Below are 16,387 nucleotides of genomic sequence, written 5' to 3'. Positions count from 1 at the left end.
ACGCGAGTGCAATGTGCACAGCGCAAACCTTGAATGCATGGAGAAATGTGAGCAATGTGCGTGCAAGTGTGTTTTTTGTGCGAGTGCATTTGCTAATTTCTCACACGCTACGGAAAATTGCCGGGCAAAATTATTGAGAATAATTTTGCTTCGGCGACCAAGAATTGATTATTTTTTTGTATGAACATAAATATATTAACAGCCCAATTGAAAATATATTTTTGGCAATATTCTGCAATAATATTCTACCAATTATTTATTGCCGACCCCTGGTTAGGCTCCAGCAAATGACATGATGTTAACACGTGTGCACACACGTACAGTACTCTCAAGCCAAATAATGAATTAATTCAAGAATTTTTCTTACCACTTATCAACACACACAACTGGGTAAACATTGGTGACTGTGATGACTGAGGGTTAGGGTCAGAGTTAGGGTTTAATATCTAAGTATATTTGACACCCCTAACCCTAACGGCGACCAACGGAGACCAAAAGAGCGACGACCAAAGGACCGACGACCAAAAGACCAGCGACCAAACGTCTGAGCACCATCTTATTAATGTTTCCTTAAGATATAAAAGCTTACCGCATTAGGTTACATAATTGTTTTAAAATGTCGCAACTGGTTAAGTTTACATTTTTATTGGACACATTTTTCTGTTGTTTTTGTTACAAATGTGTCAAAGTTTGTTCCCTCTTATGTATAAATTTTGGTGCATATTTTTATTTGAAGTGTAAACCTCTTCAAAATCCCATTTTAGGGTTTTCTCAATTGACATAAATTTGGAAACAAAAAAAACTATCTGAAAATAATTGTGATTTTATCTGTAAGAAATTGTGATATGAACTTTTTGGTATATCGTCACCTGAGCCTGAATTAAACATATATGAATACAATGTGGTCATGGTGAGTCAACTAAAGTCTTCCCAAACAGAGCTGTTTAAGTAATCTGATGAAAAACTTCAAGCCCAATATCAGTTTTTCCTAATATGATTGCCCCTTTATTCGATGTCAATTCATTTTAATGTCAACTATTTGTCTTCAATGTGTGTTACTGTGTGTTTTCATACTACTGCTGGACAGTGAAACCATGTTGGAGGGCTCTGATGGAGCACTGAGTCCCCAGCGATTAGAAGCTCGCACTCTGAACTGATAGTGACCGCCGGGGAAGAGGGTATCAATCAGAAGGCACTCCTCCATACTGCTGGAAACCTGTTGCCATAGCAGTGAGTCTGGAATAAGAATGAGCTGTCAGCCTCAGAATTTCCACTTCATCCAACATCAAGAATAAAAAAAGTTCACACCTTCCTGACGATACTCCACCATGTAGCTGCTGAATGAACAGTGAGTAGATGAGGCCGGCGGTGGCCAGTGGAGCCTTACAGAGGTACTGCTGGCCTCCTGAGCAACTGGTCTCCCAGGGGCAGTTGGAATACCTAGACAGTGACCAAAATTACCTTAACTCCCTTAGTAATAATGACATCACACAGTATGGGTTTACAGAGCCGTAGGCGATACACATATTAACATTTCCAATAGTTATTTTTTGAGTCTATGAGGAGAATAATTTCTTATAATCACATGTATTCTTTAAATGCTTTTAAATAAGTAGGTTTTTAGTTGTCATTTTGTTTGGCCTGTGAAATTTAAAATCCTTTATGGGCTTTGTTGGTAAGAAAAAGTCTTTTACATAGCAAATTAAATTATTTCGTATATAGAGTAGGTCAGCTCCAACCTTTTGATTTCCAATGGACACACATTGTCTCCATAGATAACTATCTACTGTATTTTCACACCTGTAGGGCGCAGTTAAAAGTCTAAAATTTTCTCTAAAATGGCCAATGCGTCCAATTGTTTGTGCACTAAATTTAGTTTTTGTATGGCCCTGACCGCTTTACTGACTGGTTTTATTTCTTGCCGACACTATACTTATTGTCCAGTGGATGTTCACGTTGTTTACGATTATGATAAATCCATTCAAAACATCCCAGGCGAGAGGCAACGCATATGACTCGCAGTGCTTTTAACCCACAAAAAACACTATCAATACTAAGAAAAAGCACATTAGAGCTATAAAGAGGTAATGCATGACGTGAATGACAACAAAATGTGGGTGTTTAGAAAATGGACTAAAGTCATGGATCGAACATAATTTAACAGAACAAATTTAGCAAACGGCTTGGGAGTGATGAATGTCGGAACGCCAGTATAGCAGACAGTTAGGCAGCTTCGCACGAGTTACGTAACGATTTGGAATGGATTGTTGATGCTGAAATAACAGTGAGGTGAATCAAAGGCTCGGGAATGATGGATATCACAATGGATTGTGGATGACTGGGCTCAGTGTTGGCCAGCACTGTTGTTTGAGATTTACCAAAAGCTGGAATCAAGTTCCCGGAATACACGACTCAGACTGACAGTTAGATGGCGCATAGCATTTTGAACGCCAAACTCTTTATATCAAATACAGAACATTTGTCAGGAGTGGCTCGTTTGCCCCTCCTGGCTTGCCGTCAGGTCAGAGCAGCTGTAAACAATCCTTGATTACTTCCTGATGTGGGTATTTAAGTGCAATAGAAGTGGTAGTCATTGTGGGATCGTCTGCGTATGTCTATGCGTAACTTCCTGCGTGACACGCCGTGTCAAAGCCTACATCGCTAGAAGGTATTCTTCCCCATACTCCGGTCCTGTTACGTTTTGGGATTCTCATGCCCTTGTTGTTTTGTAAACCTTGTGTGAGTCATTAAGCGCAACCGTCATGAGAGCAGCCCGTCTCATTCTATCCTGCGTCCCCGCGAAGGTGTCTAACTTCCCCCGGTCGCGACACGACGACGTGGTGTGACGGTAACAAGATTAGGAGTTTGGCGGTTTTGTAACTGCTTTAACTTCCATTAACTTGTGCACCTTTTACCTCAATAAAGACTATCAAACTTAGTTTTGCTTGTGCTATTTTTTTAAATCACGTTAGTTGCTAGCATCACATAAGGTAACAGCTAACATACACAAGGGGCTAGCATTACAAACGCTAGCTGCTAGCATAACATACACATGCAGTTAGCATAACATACACTACTGGTGTCATGCTAGCGCCTTATCTAACAAGGTTCCCTATGGTTTGACACTCCCCTACTTACGAACATTCAAGTTATGACAAACGGTACATACGAACATGTTTGCGCATTGCGTTTGTGAAATTTTTTTCCGGAAGTTAGATTTTGTATTGCGAGCTGTTTTCCGAGTAGTGCTTCTTTCCGCCGCTAATACCGGCGCCTGGCGCTGGTAGAGCTTAACTCGCCCACCATCCACCTGCCTCCGCCCAGTTTGTTGCAGTGCGGAAGTGCGTGAACGTACCTCCAGTGCGTGAACGTACCTCCAGTGCGCAAAGAACCTTTTTTATTCAATATGGTTGGTGAAAGGTGAAAGGCTTCTAATGAGGGAGGTGCAAGGAAGAGGCAAGCCGTTTCATTTGAAACGAAAGTGGCAATAATAAAGAAGCTTGATGTGCGTGAGAAAGTGGTGAGCATTGCACGGGAATACAACTTGCATCGTTCGACCATCAGTACCATTTATAAACAGAAAGATCGAGCAGCAGAACCCAAATATTGAACGTTGCACAAAGGTTGCAAATCAATTGATAGATGTCATACAGTGCTACCGCATCATTTATGATGAAAAAAAAGAAGAAAACTGTGCAATCGTCATTAGATAGCTTCTTTCGGCCATTTTCAAGTAAATCTTTCTTTTTAATGTATGTATACAGTACTGAATATATCCGCTCCATTTTATTAAATGTTTTTTTCAGTACAAACCAATGCTGGTTACTTATACAAGCCTTAGACATTCAAATGCACTTCTATAAACCTTCAATATACTTATATAGGCCTTAAAGATAAATTATAATACAGTGGACCCTCGCTTATCGTAGGTAATGGGGACCGGGACACCCCCGCAGAAGGGTGAAACCGCGAAGTAGCCGGGCGCCATTAAAAAACACTTATAGAAACATATAACACGTGACCAAAACCACCACTAGGCTAATATGCTGTTCATTCAGGTGTTTTATTCCACATTAGAATGGAGGTTTTATGTTGGTGCATACAAACAAATCAAATATAGTATATATATATAGAGTAAAAAACTGCAAATGTAATAAATGTAAACTTTTATTCAGAAAACTCGGAAATTCAAAAACATCATAGCAAAGTCACTCGATCCTTGCATCATAGCAGAGTCACTCGATCCTTGTGGGCTTTGAAACCTGTCTTCTGAAGTTCGTCCTTGAAAAGAAATGTTCGGGACGGCATCCTCTTCCAGTAGAGTCCAAATTCATCCATGTTGAAAACTTGCTCCGGGACATAGCCATTTTCTTCTATCATTCCCGGAAACACATCCTCAACGTAGCGCCTCGCTGCTGCTCCATGCAGTGACACATTCCTTAGTCCGACTCGCCGCTTAAACCTCTCAAGTCAGCCCTTACTTCGGATTAAGTTTCCGTCCAGGCTGATTTGCTTCGCCATACAATCACGGATCCATATAACCAGTGCATGGAGAGTGTTTGGGAGGCATCACGAAGGGCTTCACAAAACATTTACGCTTAACTTAGCGAGAAGCGTACTGTATAGCACGAGATAGGCGTGGACTGAGAATGGGCATCCGTGGTGAATGGGCCAATGGGGAGTCGAGTACATTCAGTGATCATTGAGCTGGCCAATCAGCTTGCGTTTATGCCCGTAATGCGGAAGTGACGCGTCGTCGCGCTGGCGTGATGCGGAAGTGACGCGGCCGTATTCCCCCATGATGCTTTGCGCATACGTGCATTTTTTGTGTTTTAAAATTTATAAAATGATGAAAATACTAAATCTAATTGAATATTTTGTTTCCACACCCTGTAGGACGATGTAATTTATCATTTTAATTTAATATCTTAAAAAAAAAAAAAACCCTGAAAAAAATCCGCAAAGCTCTGCAGGCAGCAATAAGTGGAACGCGAAGTAGCGAGGGTCCACTGTGCAAAATATCGCACTGGATCAACTTACGAACAAATTCAACTTCGGAACATTCGCTCGGAACATCACTCGTTCGTAAGTGGGGGAGCGTCTATTTTGACCAAAAACAGAAAATATACCCGCAACTGTGACTGCGCCCTTTCAGACGGTGCGTCTAATAGGTGTGAAAATACAGTACTCCATGTAATGATAGATCCAAATTGAACACAGGCCAGATACACCAATGCATTCTCTGGTATTATTATAGAACCCAGATCTGCCAGTGAGCTCTCTGGTATTATTACAGAACCCAGATCAGCCAATGTGCTCTCTGTAATTATTGGATGTGTCAACATCGACAATCCCATGTTAGTCAATTGACATTCAACCCTTTATGGCACAGTTAGTTGAATTAAAGACAAAACAATGTGTCATACCTATATTCCATGAAATGCTACCATCTGTCACCAAAGAGGCTTGATTCAGAGCCATTCTTCCATTCAAAGAGAATCCTGCCGACAATGCCAATTTGTAGAAGAGACCTATTTTTGTGTTTGCTGCTCTGAATAGCTTCTTCTATTTGCAAATGTTTTTATTCTCTCAAGTAGACAAAAGAAGGTTTAAATTTTGCCCCAAGACAATACAATTACACAAACAGTCAAGTAAATTATAAAATAAGAAAAAAGTACTAATTTTAAACATGAGACATGGGGATGAGCTCTTCTCAGGAATTCAAAATTCTTCTTCCTGCTCAGGCACAGAATTTTTTTTGTCCAAAAGCAAGCTCTCCCTTTATCCCCTCTCTCCCAATCCACAACAAGGTTTTTGCAACTAAGTGTTAACAGAAGGCCCATCTGTGTCCAGACTTCCTCAGACAAGGCGACCAGTCCGGGCTAATGATGCGATGTCCCCTTCCTGTCTCGACAGTCAGGAAAAAAAAGAAACAATTTCCCCTTCGGGCATCCCTACAATGAATTAGCTATTTATTTAAACTTCCATTAAAACACCCATTTTCAAACTCTGTTGCACTACATGATTGATAGTGAGAGTGGTGTTCTTGGTTAGATATTTTGCATTTTGGTTCCTTCTAACATGCTGAATTACACTGAGGCCAAAGAGCTAGTATTTTTTTCATCTGACCACAGCACCTTCTCTCAGTCTCCCTCAGGCATTAATATGTTCAATCACGAATTTGAGGTGGCACCATTGCGTCACTTGGTGTTGTCAATGAACCAGCCTTGATGCCTATTGTTCCAACTGCCTGGGTATCATTAACCAGCTTCTCCTTCCCTAATTTCTCTCATTATTATTGAAAAGCACTACAGCATGATATATTAGAAGGCACCCCAAGTCTAGATTAATTAACAGTCAGATTGTACTTATTTCATTTTGGAATAAAAAACACAGTACAGCCAAAGCAAAATTTCAATTATTGGCCCAACAAGAAACACATGAATGTGGTGGAATAGCCCATGATACGAAGTCTCCTGGCCTTTATCTTAAAATTTATGGAGAGAGCTGGAACCTATTGTTTCAAAAATGCCAGCCTTAATGCCTTAATGATTTGGTGGCATTCGACAGAGAAGAGTGAACAAAAAACTCCTGATGTGCATATCAACCAATATCTAGAAGCGAGTTCTGACTGTTGTGCTTTCCAATGAGGGTTTTGTCACCAACAATTAAATAATGCTTCGGTTGGGGTTCAGATATTTATATTTGGGATTTGTCACTGGTGTCAACATTGCCTTAGGTAAAAGGTAAAATGTACATTACCTTGTACTTTAATAGAGGCGGAAGATGAGGCTGAACCATGTTTATTGATAGCGACACAGGTGTAAATGCCCGTGTCCTGCGGCATTAGGTTGTAGATCTTCAAGAAGATATCGCCTGTTTCCCTGAAGATGAAGGCTTGATGAGTAAAGAAGACATGTAAAAGGAGCAGCACCAAAGACTTATGAGTGTTGATGGAACCTGATGTCAATGGTGAAACGCCTCTTGCTGGTCATTGGATTTTGGTCAGGGCCCTTGAGGGTGAAAGAGGGTTTGGGTCGTCCACACACTTTGCAACAGAGGACAACCGTCTCTCCAAAGGCACATACTATGTCCGAGAGTGGCAACAAGAACTCTGGAGCAACTGTATAGGCATAGGAAGGCAGCCATATAAAAAAGCAGAGTTTTCATGTTGAGAAACAAACCTTTAAAGCAGTGGATACTACTGACGGCCATACTATACTACACTACAAGACACAAAATAAACAGCACACACAAAAATGTTTCCAGCCAAGCTACCGTATATTCTCACATTTAAGACGCCCTGCGTATGAGTCGCAACCCTAAAATTGCCTTAAAGTCATTGTATTTTACAATATCTTGCGTCTAAGCTGCCCTCGGATTTACAATTTTCACCTCCATATTCATGGTTTTGTTCGCTGGTACAAATGTTTTACTTAGAAGGGAAAATCATCGCAAGAGGTATTTCTGAGATACTATATGAATTTAAATCATAAGGAAGTTAGTGATTTACCCAGTAATGGTTGTTTTCTTAATGCAAAACAGAAAATAACTAACAAAAAGTAAATAACAATATACTGGCATCTACTGGTCAAAAAGAGTATAGCAATGCTGTAAGTATTATGCGCATATAAGCCATAACCTTGATTCAGTCCCCATTTTTTGTTACAAATACGACTTATATGGGTGAGAAAATCTCTCTCTCGCTCTCTCTCTCTCTCTCTCTCTCTCTCTCTCTCTCTCTCTCTCTCTCTCTCTCTCTCTCTCTCTCTTCTCTCTCTCTCTCTCTCTCTCCCTCTCTCCCTCTCTCCCTCTCTCCCTCTCTCTCTCTCTCTCTCTCTCTCTCTCTCTCTCTCTCTCTCTCTCTCTCTCTCTCTCTCTCTCTCTCTCTCTCTATATATATATATATATATATATATATATATATATATATATATATATATATATATATATATATATATATATATATATATATATATATATATATATATATATATATATATATATATATATATATATATATATATATATATATATATATATATATATATATATATATATATATATATATATATATATATATATATATATATATATATATATATATATATATATATATGCTACCCAAATCAGCACTGAAAAAGTGAAGTCCTGATATTCGCCAACTTTTATCCCGTCTTCCCCTTGCAGGTTTGGATTTTGTATGAACTTTTTTTTAGACCTCATGTACTTATGTTGGAGCGACGAAGTGGTGAAGAATCACAGAATATTGTTTCATGCATTTTCCTACCTTCCTGAATGAAGTTTGGGTTGAGAAGCTGGAAAAGAACATATGTGCAAAAAACATATAATTTCAAATAGCACACACCCACATTTTTAATTCAGCAGAAATAATAAATTAATGTATTTTAATTCTCAAAATACCTCCATGCCTGTTTTGGGGTCGAGGTCATCATCACAGTCTGATTCATCGGAAGTGTGAACCTCCTGGGTAGGAGAACAAGGTGAAAAGTGGAAAAGAGAATAATGCAATCAATGAAATGAGTGGGATATAGGGAGATAATTGTGGGTCTAATTCTAAAAGAAAGAGCAAATGGGGCAAAGTGGAAGAAAAGTGAAGAAAAATAAGAAAGAACAAAAATAAAAATAAATTTGTTCCTGAATATTCATCAGCATTGGATAACCTGTTTGTTCAAGAGAGCCTGGTTATATACTCACACTTTTCTTGCCATTTTAGAGATTGACAAACATTGTCATCATGCTAGTAATAAGTTCATTTGCTCTTACTGTATGTAGTGATGCTCTCATTGAAGAAACACCATTGTTCAAAGTTTGATGTTAGTCCAAAAACAGTGTGGTATAACAACACAATCAGCCAATCACAAAATGTCTACCACTAGTAGCCATGCAACGTTACAGAAATATCAAGCACAAAAAAACAAACAGAATTTCTTCAGAAAAAAACAAGACAATTTTTTTTCTAGCGTACGAATTTTAGTTAAAATGTTTTTAAACAATTAGCCAAACCGCATCAAATATATATTTATATTATATTATACATAAATTAATGAAGGAATAATTGTAAAATAAGAAACCTGGTGTCTTTGAAGGATTTGTAACATGTTTAAAAGATACATTCCCATTTGTGTCATATTCAAAAGATATTTTCCCTGCAGAATGTAGGATGGTTCAGGCTTACTGAAGCATAGTGCCTGCCACTAATTGATCATTGTGTTTGGGAGTCTTCACATGGAGGTGTGAAAAGAGTACATACCACTGATGTTTGTTTTATAAACAATTGAGCTTTGTCCTGGTAGTTGTAAAACTTTTCCTGAGCTATCTAATTATGTTATTTTTATGATTCAAAGCGAAGTGTCATATCTTCAGAATGTCTTTATCAACAGATGTCCAAGTTAAGAACCAACAGTATTTGATTTCAAACCAGCCATGTTCCTTGTTACTGAATCCCACCCACTTGCATTCAAATTGACGCCTACTTTGGAGTCAGAAGGACAAGAATCTTGCCTTTTATCTCGCCAATAAAGAGAACTGGTCATGGAAGCTTTAATAACGTCTTTTCTATACTTTTGTTGACACTTGTCTCACCAGATCTTTCTGAAAAAAGAAAAGAACATCCCATAGACCAGTGGTCTCAAACCGGTCCTAAAAGGATCGCAGTGGGTGCAGGTTTTCATTCCAACTCAACTAGGATACCTCTTGCAAGTGCAATCAGTTAATTAGAGTCAGGTGCTACTTATTTTAAAGACACCTGATTGGTTAAAATGTCGGCACTGGAACGGTTGGAACAAAAACCAGGACCCACTGCGGCCCAATGTGGAACCGGTTTGAGACCACTGCCATAGACGATTGCAGCCTTCATCTGCGTGATGTCTCAAAGTTACCACGCAGAATGCCAACAGCCACGAGTAACCATCGACATACCCACTCCAGTGTCTGCCATTCGGAGCTTTGATTCATGAGAAAGGAATTAATTTTATTTTATAACTTTAATATTCAAATTAGATTTGATTAGCTGCATAAGAATGAGAAAACACTGGTGAAGAAGAGACCAAAAAGAACCAACTAAAATATCTTGAGAATTGACCTTTTGTTTGCAAACAGAGTGTGGTGGAACAGACATGCTTTCTCAACAAGAGAAAAATACAGTATAAATGGATGACTATGACGTGTGGACACATTTTCTTTCCAAGATGGCAACGTTCACGCGGCAGCCAGTGCCAGTAGCTCTGTCCACTCTAATAATTTTTGTGTTTTACAGCACTTCTACCTCTTTTTTAATAACATCATAATATTTCTTAATACACTCCTTTTTACTTTACTTTGTACTTTATACTTTTTACTTTAATGTCTTTACAATTTTCCTTGTTCTGTTAGCCTGGCTTCTTTCTGCTACTTCTTGTTTGGAACCGTTCAGCCCTGCCTACGCCGTCATACACTTGGGACTAGCTGTTACAATACTCAGCAAAAGGAGTCACACCTCAATGCCGCTGGAAATTCGGAGCTGGACAAAAGTGCCGGGAGAAGAGGCAGCGCTTCTGACCAACCATTCCATCAAGGGATAAGATGGAAGAGCTGTCGGCGCTTACCATGCCAGAAATGGAGCCGAGGACTTCGAGTCTGCTACTGTTGTCTTCAGCTCCAGACTACTGAGGATCTGTGGGGATAGGCTTGGAAGAGTGACTCTGCATATTCCCTACTTCGGTCACATTCTGCAGTAGTTCCCCATCTTGTGGAAGACTTCCTGTGTGTGGTTCCAGTTTTTGTCCAACTTTACGTCTTTTTGGTTTCTAGTCACCCTCGCTACTGTCACTTTGAAATTTCCCGAATACGGAATGAATTAAGTTATCCAATCCAATCCAATATTATATGTGGAAGATCTTGGCTGTAAACAGGTTCCAGCCAGAGACACATGTTTTAGCTAGACTGAACAATCTAACAATATTTTCCTTAAGTGTGAAAAAAGAATAAACCAAATTAAAAACGATTTTTAAAAAGACAGTGATTCTCAAAAGCTAGCTCTCTTTGTGTATACTTTCTAAACCTGAGCTAAAATTAAACTCAGTTGATACAAGTCATTCATTACAATCAAGATGATAGTGGTAATTGCCAACTAGTTGGTTGAGAATCATTGCAATGGGCACACAAAATACAATGTTATCTTGGTACACCTCACAAACATGCGCAGTCACGTTAGCATAAAACTATAAACTAAAATATACGTTGCATACAAAATGTTAGTGATATTCGGCTTTTGGTAGCATATTCACAAATATGTTTTTGAACCTTAATTTCAATCCTAAAACTTTACCCAAAAGACGAATAACCATAATTGTGAGTAGTGAAGGCGTGGCGAGGGGCACGCAAGCGACAAGCACGCATCACCATTACTCACTTTGCCCATCGCACTGGCAACTGGGGAGGCAGCCAGCAGTGCAGGGGGCGCAGTTTCATTTGTCTTAAGTAGGAGGCTATTCTCTTGACCTCTGACCACCAATGGTGAGACATCCCTGGCTTCGCCACGCTTCCTAGCACGTAGCGTGTTCCATGAGAGAGACTTTCTGTGCAGTACAGGAACAAAGCATGTCATCGCAGTGTCATAGAGAAGCATAGACATTAGCGAGGGATTTTGGCTGTAAAAATGTTTAACACAGGGGTTCTTAACCTTGTTGGAGCTACCGTACCCATTAGTTTAATATGCAGATTCATGGAAGACTACTTTAGTGTAAAATAAAATGATATTTTTTCTGATTCAAGATATATAAATTCCTCGCAGCACTGATTGGCAAAGCAATGTCAGGTGAACATCTGCAGCAAGTGATGGTCAAGCAAGGCGTGTTATCGTGAAAAGACTTGATTAGTCGATGTGTCTTGACCTCCGCGACAAAGCCTCCACTGAACCCCTGAGACCGACTCAAAGAACCGCTAGGGTTCGATCGAACCCAGGTTAAGAACCACTGGGGGTAACGTTTAAAACACAAAACAGATTTTTTTTTAACTCTACAGTATTACATTTCACTTGATGTACAATATATGTGCAAAATTTATATATTGGCTATGAGTCTAGGAAAAAAGTCTTTATTTTATCATTCAAATTTAATAAAGTTAATAGTACTGAAAATAAGTAAACTTAGTGTAGCAACTGGGTTTGCTGTGCGACTGGACTTTACAATGGCCAGTCCGGAATTAAATGCCTTGTTTGACATCCTGCGTGGTGCCGCATAACTGGATAATCTGCTGTTCCTCTCATAATAATCAATATTACCATAGCAACAATTCATCATCAATAATGCAGTGACCATATTGACAGTGTAATGTGAATATTTGGCACATATTTAATTAGTAGGACCTGAAAAAATCTAATTCTATGACCTTTTGCCTTCTTTGTATTGCATTTACTGCAGTTTTTTTTGCTGCATGTCTTCTATTTTTCCGCACACCTAACTGGGTAAAGTCCAAAACTATTTGGTATAATATGCTTTAAATGAATTAAAATGTTGAAATCACCTTTGAAGACAGTGAATATTAATCATTAATTAAGAAATCTATGCAGCTTTCTTGGCATCATGTGATGGCATTGGAAAATAAAATGTGTGAAGCTATGCCCGATTAAGAGCTGTTGCTGATGCCTAACAATGTGGCCAGAGTGAGAAAGAAAATCTAACGTGACAAACATGGTTTACTGAACAAATATTATACATAAAGTAAAGAATGATGACTATGTCAAAAGTGAAATTTACCTTTTCACTTAAACTAGTTGAGATGCTTCTATGTGAGGCACAGGTAATTACTTTGTACTGTAAACATGACATGGCTCATTCAGATATTATCAAAGTTGAATAAAAAGTTAAACATTATTTTCAAATCCAGATTCAAAATGGCATCTGTAATTTAAATAAAAATCTAACAAATCAAAGAAACATTGTTAGTGCCTCACAATTAAAAAATGTATACTTCAAATTAAATGATAAAACATGTCATGAATAAACCACAGTTTAACTATTTATGGGCTCAAAACTCTTTCTAAATAAACTAATTTATTTTATACAAGACAGAATATCTAGATTTAAAAAAATACCAGATCATAACAATATATGTCAATTATTTTTTTTCTCTTTTTAAATTGTGTGTCCCAAACAAACCATCTGTGGAAATGCAAACCGTTATTAGTAAAAACTTAAAAGACTTGGAAAGAAATAATAAGTGGGATACATTTATTTTCTCGGTATGTAATACGTCACCTGCTGGTGTAGAAGTTCACTCGCCTGAATTGAGGGCAGTATTTCCGCTCGTGGTGGTACGATTGAGTGTGATTAATCATCTATCTCTCTATGTACCCTATGGTTGAATGTCGACCAGTCGAGTGTATTCCGCCTTTCGCCTAAAGTCGTCTGGGATAGGCTCCAGCAACCCCCACAGCCTATACGAGGATGTGCGGCAATGGAAAATGAACGAGTGAATGGATATATAGAGAAAATATTTTCCCAACACACCTGCAGTTGTGGTCAAAAGTTTACATACACTTGTGAAGAACATAATGTCAAGGCTCTCTTGAGTGTTCAGGAACACCCTGTGAAGTGTGAATGTATTTTATGCTTATTATTATTATGTCTTTTGGTTTATATAGTGTAGTCACTAGAATAGAATTTTGCATGACCCAGTGGAAACTTCCATCATGACACTTTTTAGTTAGGGGGGTGTCATCTATCACGACACCCCCATTTCTTAGTTCACCTCTTCCCGCCTAAAGTTTGTCCCTATGTCACATGATCTTGTGTTAATAAAACTAGCTTGACTGTTGGGGGTAGCCAGGGATTCGAACTGGTCAGGCTGGGGGATGGACACATCTCCCAGCGCTGGCTACTCTGACCCCTCCTTCAGCTGAAGTCTTTGAAAATCTCATCAAGCCGACTCTGCGTGTGCTACTCTGATCCGAAGTTATTGAATGTTTATGGTTTTAAACCTGACACACCCAAATGCAGTCTTCAGGCTGATGACCTTAGGTTATCTTGAAAAAATTGAATGTAGTCCTCCTTCTTGATCATCACATTTAGTCTCTGTAAAGCACCAGTTCCATTTGTAGTATAACAGCCCCACAGCATAATATCACCACCAACGTGCTTGATGGTAGGCATGGTGTACTTGGGGTTAAAGTCCTCACCTTTTCTCCTCCAAACATAGGAGCATTGTGGCCAAACATTTCGATTTTTGTTTCGTCTGACCACAGAAATTTCCTCCAGAAGGTCTTATCTTTATCCATGTGATCAGCAGCAAAGTTTAGTCGAGCCTTAAGGTGCCGCTTTTGGAGCAAGGGCTTCCTTCTTTTTTTCCATTTTTTTCTTTCTTTTCTTCTTTTTCTGATTCCCAGTAATCTCAAAGCTGTGATTTAATGTGAATGTGATGTGTTTTTTTTTGCTATTGGCTCATTTTTCCCGCTATCATTATTTTTTTGTTTCTCTTTTTATCGTACTCAAGTCCGTGCAATATGAGAAAAGTATCAAATACTAGGAATGAAATGTATGACGGAAATGCATTGTCATAATTCTTTCAAAATTTCGGAATCAAATTGCGGACCTTTTTAGTTTGACTAATATTAATATTGGCATTACGGCAGATAAACCGACACAATATGTTGTGTGAGTTGGGTTAGAGCAGACATGCGCAAACTACGCCCCACGGGCCACATACGTTAGGCTTTTTAATCCGGGCCGCCGACGTTGTTCAATTACTTTTTTACCCCAAGATGGCGCCGTCACGTGAAAGCCAGTGGCAGTAGCTCTATTTCAAAAGCTGCCGTGAAGAGAAATGTCAGTGATGAGCACAGACAGTTTCAAGAAAAGTGGGGAGTGCAATATTTCTATTTCTTCATTTGTATTTCAATACAATTTAAAACATCATTATGCTATGAGACATGCTGAGGAGTATGACAAATACCAGGGAGATGAGAGAGCCAACCAGGTTGACAGTCTTAAAACACGTCTTCTGAGGCAACAGGATTTCCTCAAGAAGGCTACCAAAGAAAGTAATGCAGCAGTCGAAGGTAGCTACGTCGTTTGTGAGCTGATTGCTAAAGCAGGAAAGCCATTCACAGAACATAAATTTATCAAAAAGTGCATATTACAAGCTGCACATAATGTCTGTCCAGAAAAGCAAAGTCAGTTCAACCACATCAGCCTTTCTGCCAACACCGTGGTAGAGCGCATTTCTGACCTGTCAAGTGACATTTATGATCAACTGTGTGAGAAAGCGCAATGTTTCAGTGTATATTCAGTGGCTCTTGATGAGACCACAGACATCACAGACACATCTATCAGCAGGCCCTTTGCAGCAGATGCCCGAAGTTTGACAATGTGAAGTCTGTCGTGGTGAAATGCATCAACCAAATCAGATACAGGGGCTTAAAGCATAGAAGGTTCCGTGCTTTTTTAGAGGAAATAGAGTCAGAATATGGGGATGTGCTCTATTTCACTGAGGTACGTTGGCTCAGCAGGGGAAACGTGTTGAATTTTTTTTTTTTTAGTTGAGAGCAGAAGTAAAGGAGTTCATGGAGATAGACGGGGTTGCTGTTCCTGTGCTAAGTGATCCCAAATGGCTCATGGACTTAGATTTTCTTGTTGATATCACACATGAGCTTAATATACTGAACAAGAAGCCACAAGGCCAGGGGCAACTTGTCGGTGCTGCCTATGACAACGTGAGAGCATTCTGCACTAAACTTTTGTTATGGAAAGCCCAGCTCTCTCAGGCAAACCTTTTCCATTTCCCAGCATGCAAGGCTCTTGTAGATGCAAAAACAGTTTCCCTGAACTTTCCTGAATGTGCCTTTTTGGCAGCACATACTTGTGTGAGAAACTCTTCTCCATAGGTCCAGACTTACTGATGAGCATCTTTAAGCTCTATTGAGGGTCTCCACTGCTTCCTCCCTCAAACCAAATGTGACTCAGCTATGTGAGAAGAAGCACTGCCAGGTCTCTAGCAGCAAGAAGTAGCCATGAGAAGATGTGTCCAGAATATTTCATGTTCAATGTTCCATTCAAGTTCAGAAAGTTAAAATTTAAAGAGCTGTTAATACAGACATTTGAAACAGAATAAAAATAATTTGTTTTCTCTCCATAGCCAGCCACTGTATATCTACTGTATGCTCATTATTATTTTATTTTTTTATTACTGGTTGATTTTTCCTTCATTCATCTTTAAGTTAATTTATTTAATTCATTATTTTTTTGTTAAAGAATAAAGATATTTAATAACGTTGGAATTTGAGAACGTTTTATGAGCGCTTTTCTTGTGGAAATCCTGATGCGGCCCATTCTCACCCAGACTCTGCCTCTAGCGGCCCACAGGTAAATTGAGTTTGAGAACCCTGCTC

At 39.0% G+C, this 16,387-nt stretch overlaps 1 protein-coding gene across 1 annotated transcript in view; it reads right to left on the bottom strand.

Moving 5' to 3' along the window:
* The window catches only part of kalrna (kalirin RhoGEF kinase a), a 201,911-nt gene that overhangs the window by 14,688 nt on the left and 170,836 nt on the right, over window positions 1-16,387 (bottom strand). Inside the window, exons 58-64 of the mRNA XM_077728636.1 lie at window positions 11,414-11,579; window positions 8,425-8,487; window positions 8,291-8,318; window positions 6,961-7,123; window positions 6,763-6,884; window positions 1,309-1,440; window positions 1,075-1,236 (exon numbers count right to left, since the gene is read on the bottom strand). Coding sequence (XP_077584762.1) covers window positions 1,075-1,236; window positions 1,309-1,440; window positions 6,763-6,884; window positions 6,961-7,123; window positions 8,291-8,318; window positions 8,425-8,487; window positions 11,414-11,579 — 836 coding nt within the window. The remainder of the gene's footprint in view (window positions 1-1,074; window positions 1,237-1,308; window positions 1,441-6,762; window positions 6,885-6,960; window positions 7,124-8,290; window positions 8,319-8,424; window positions 8,488-11,413; window positions 11,580-16,387) is intronic.

Source organism: Stigmatopora nigra, chromosome 11 (assembly GCF_051989575.1).
Source record: "Stigmatopora nigra isolate UIUO_SnigA chromosome 11, RoL_Snig_1.1, whole genome shotgun sequence".
In the NCBI taxonomy this organism is placed as follows: domain Eukaryota; kingdom Metazoa; phylum Chordata; class Actinopteri; order Syngnathiformes; family Syngnathidae; genus Stigmatopora; species Stigmatopora nigra.
This window is presented reverse-complemented; position numbering and strand designations above follow the sequence as displayed.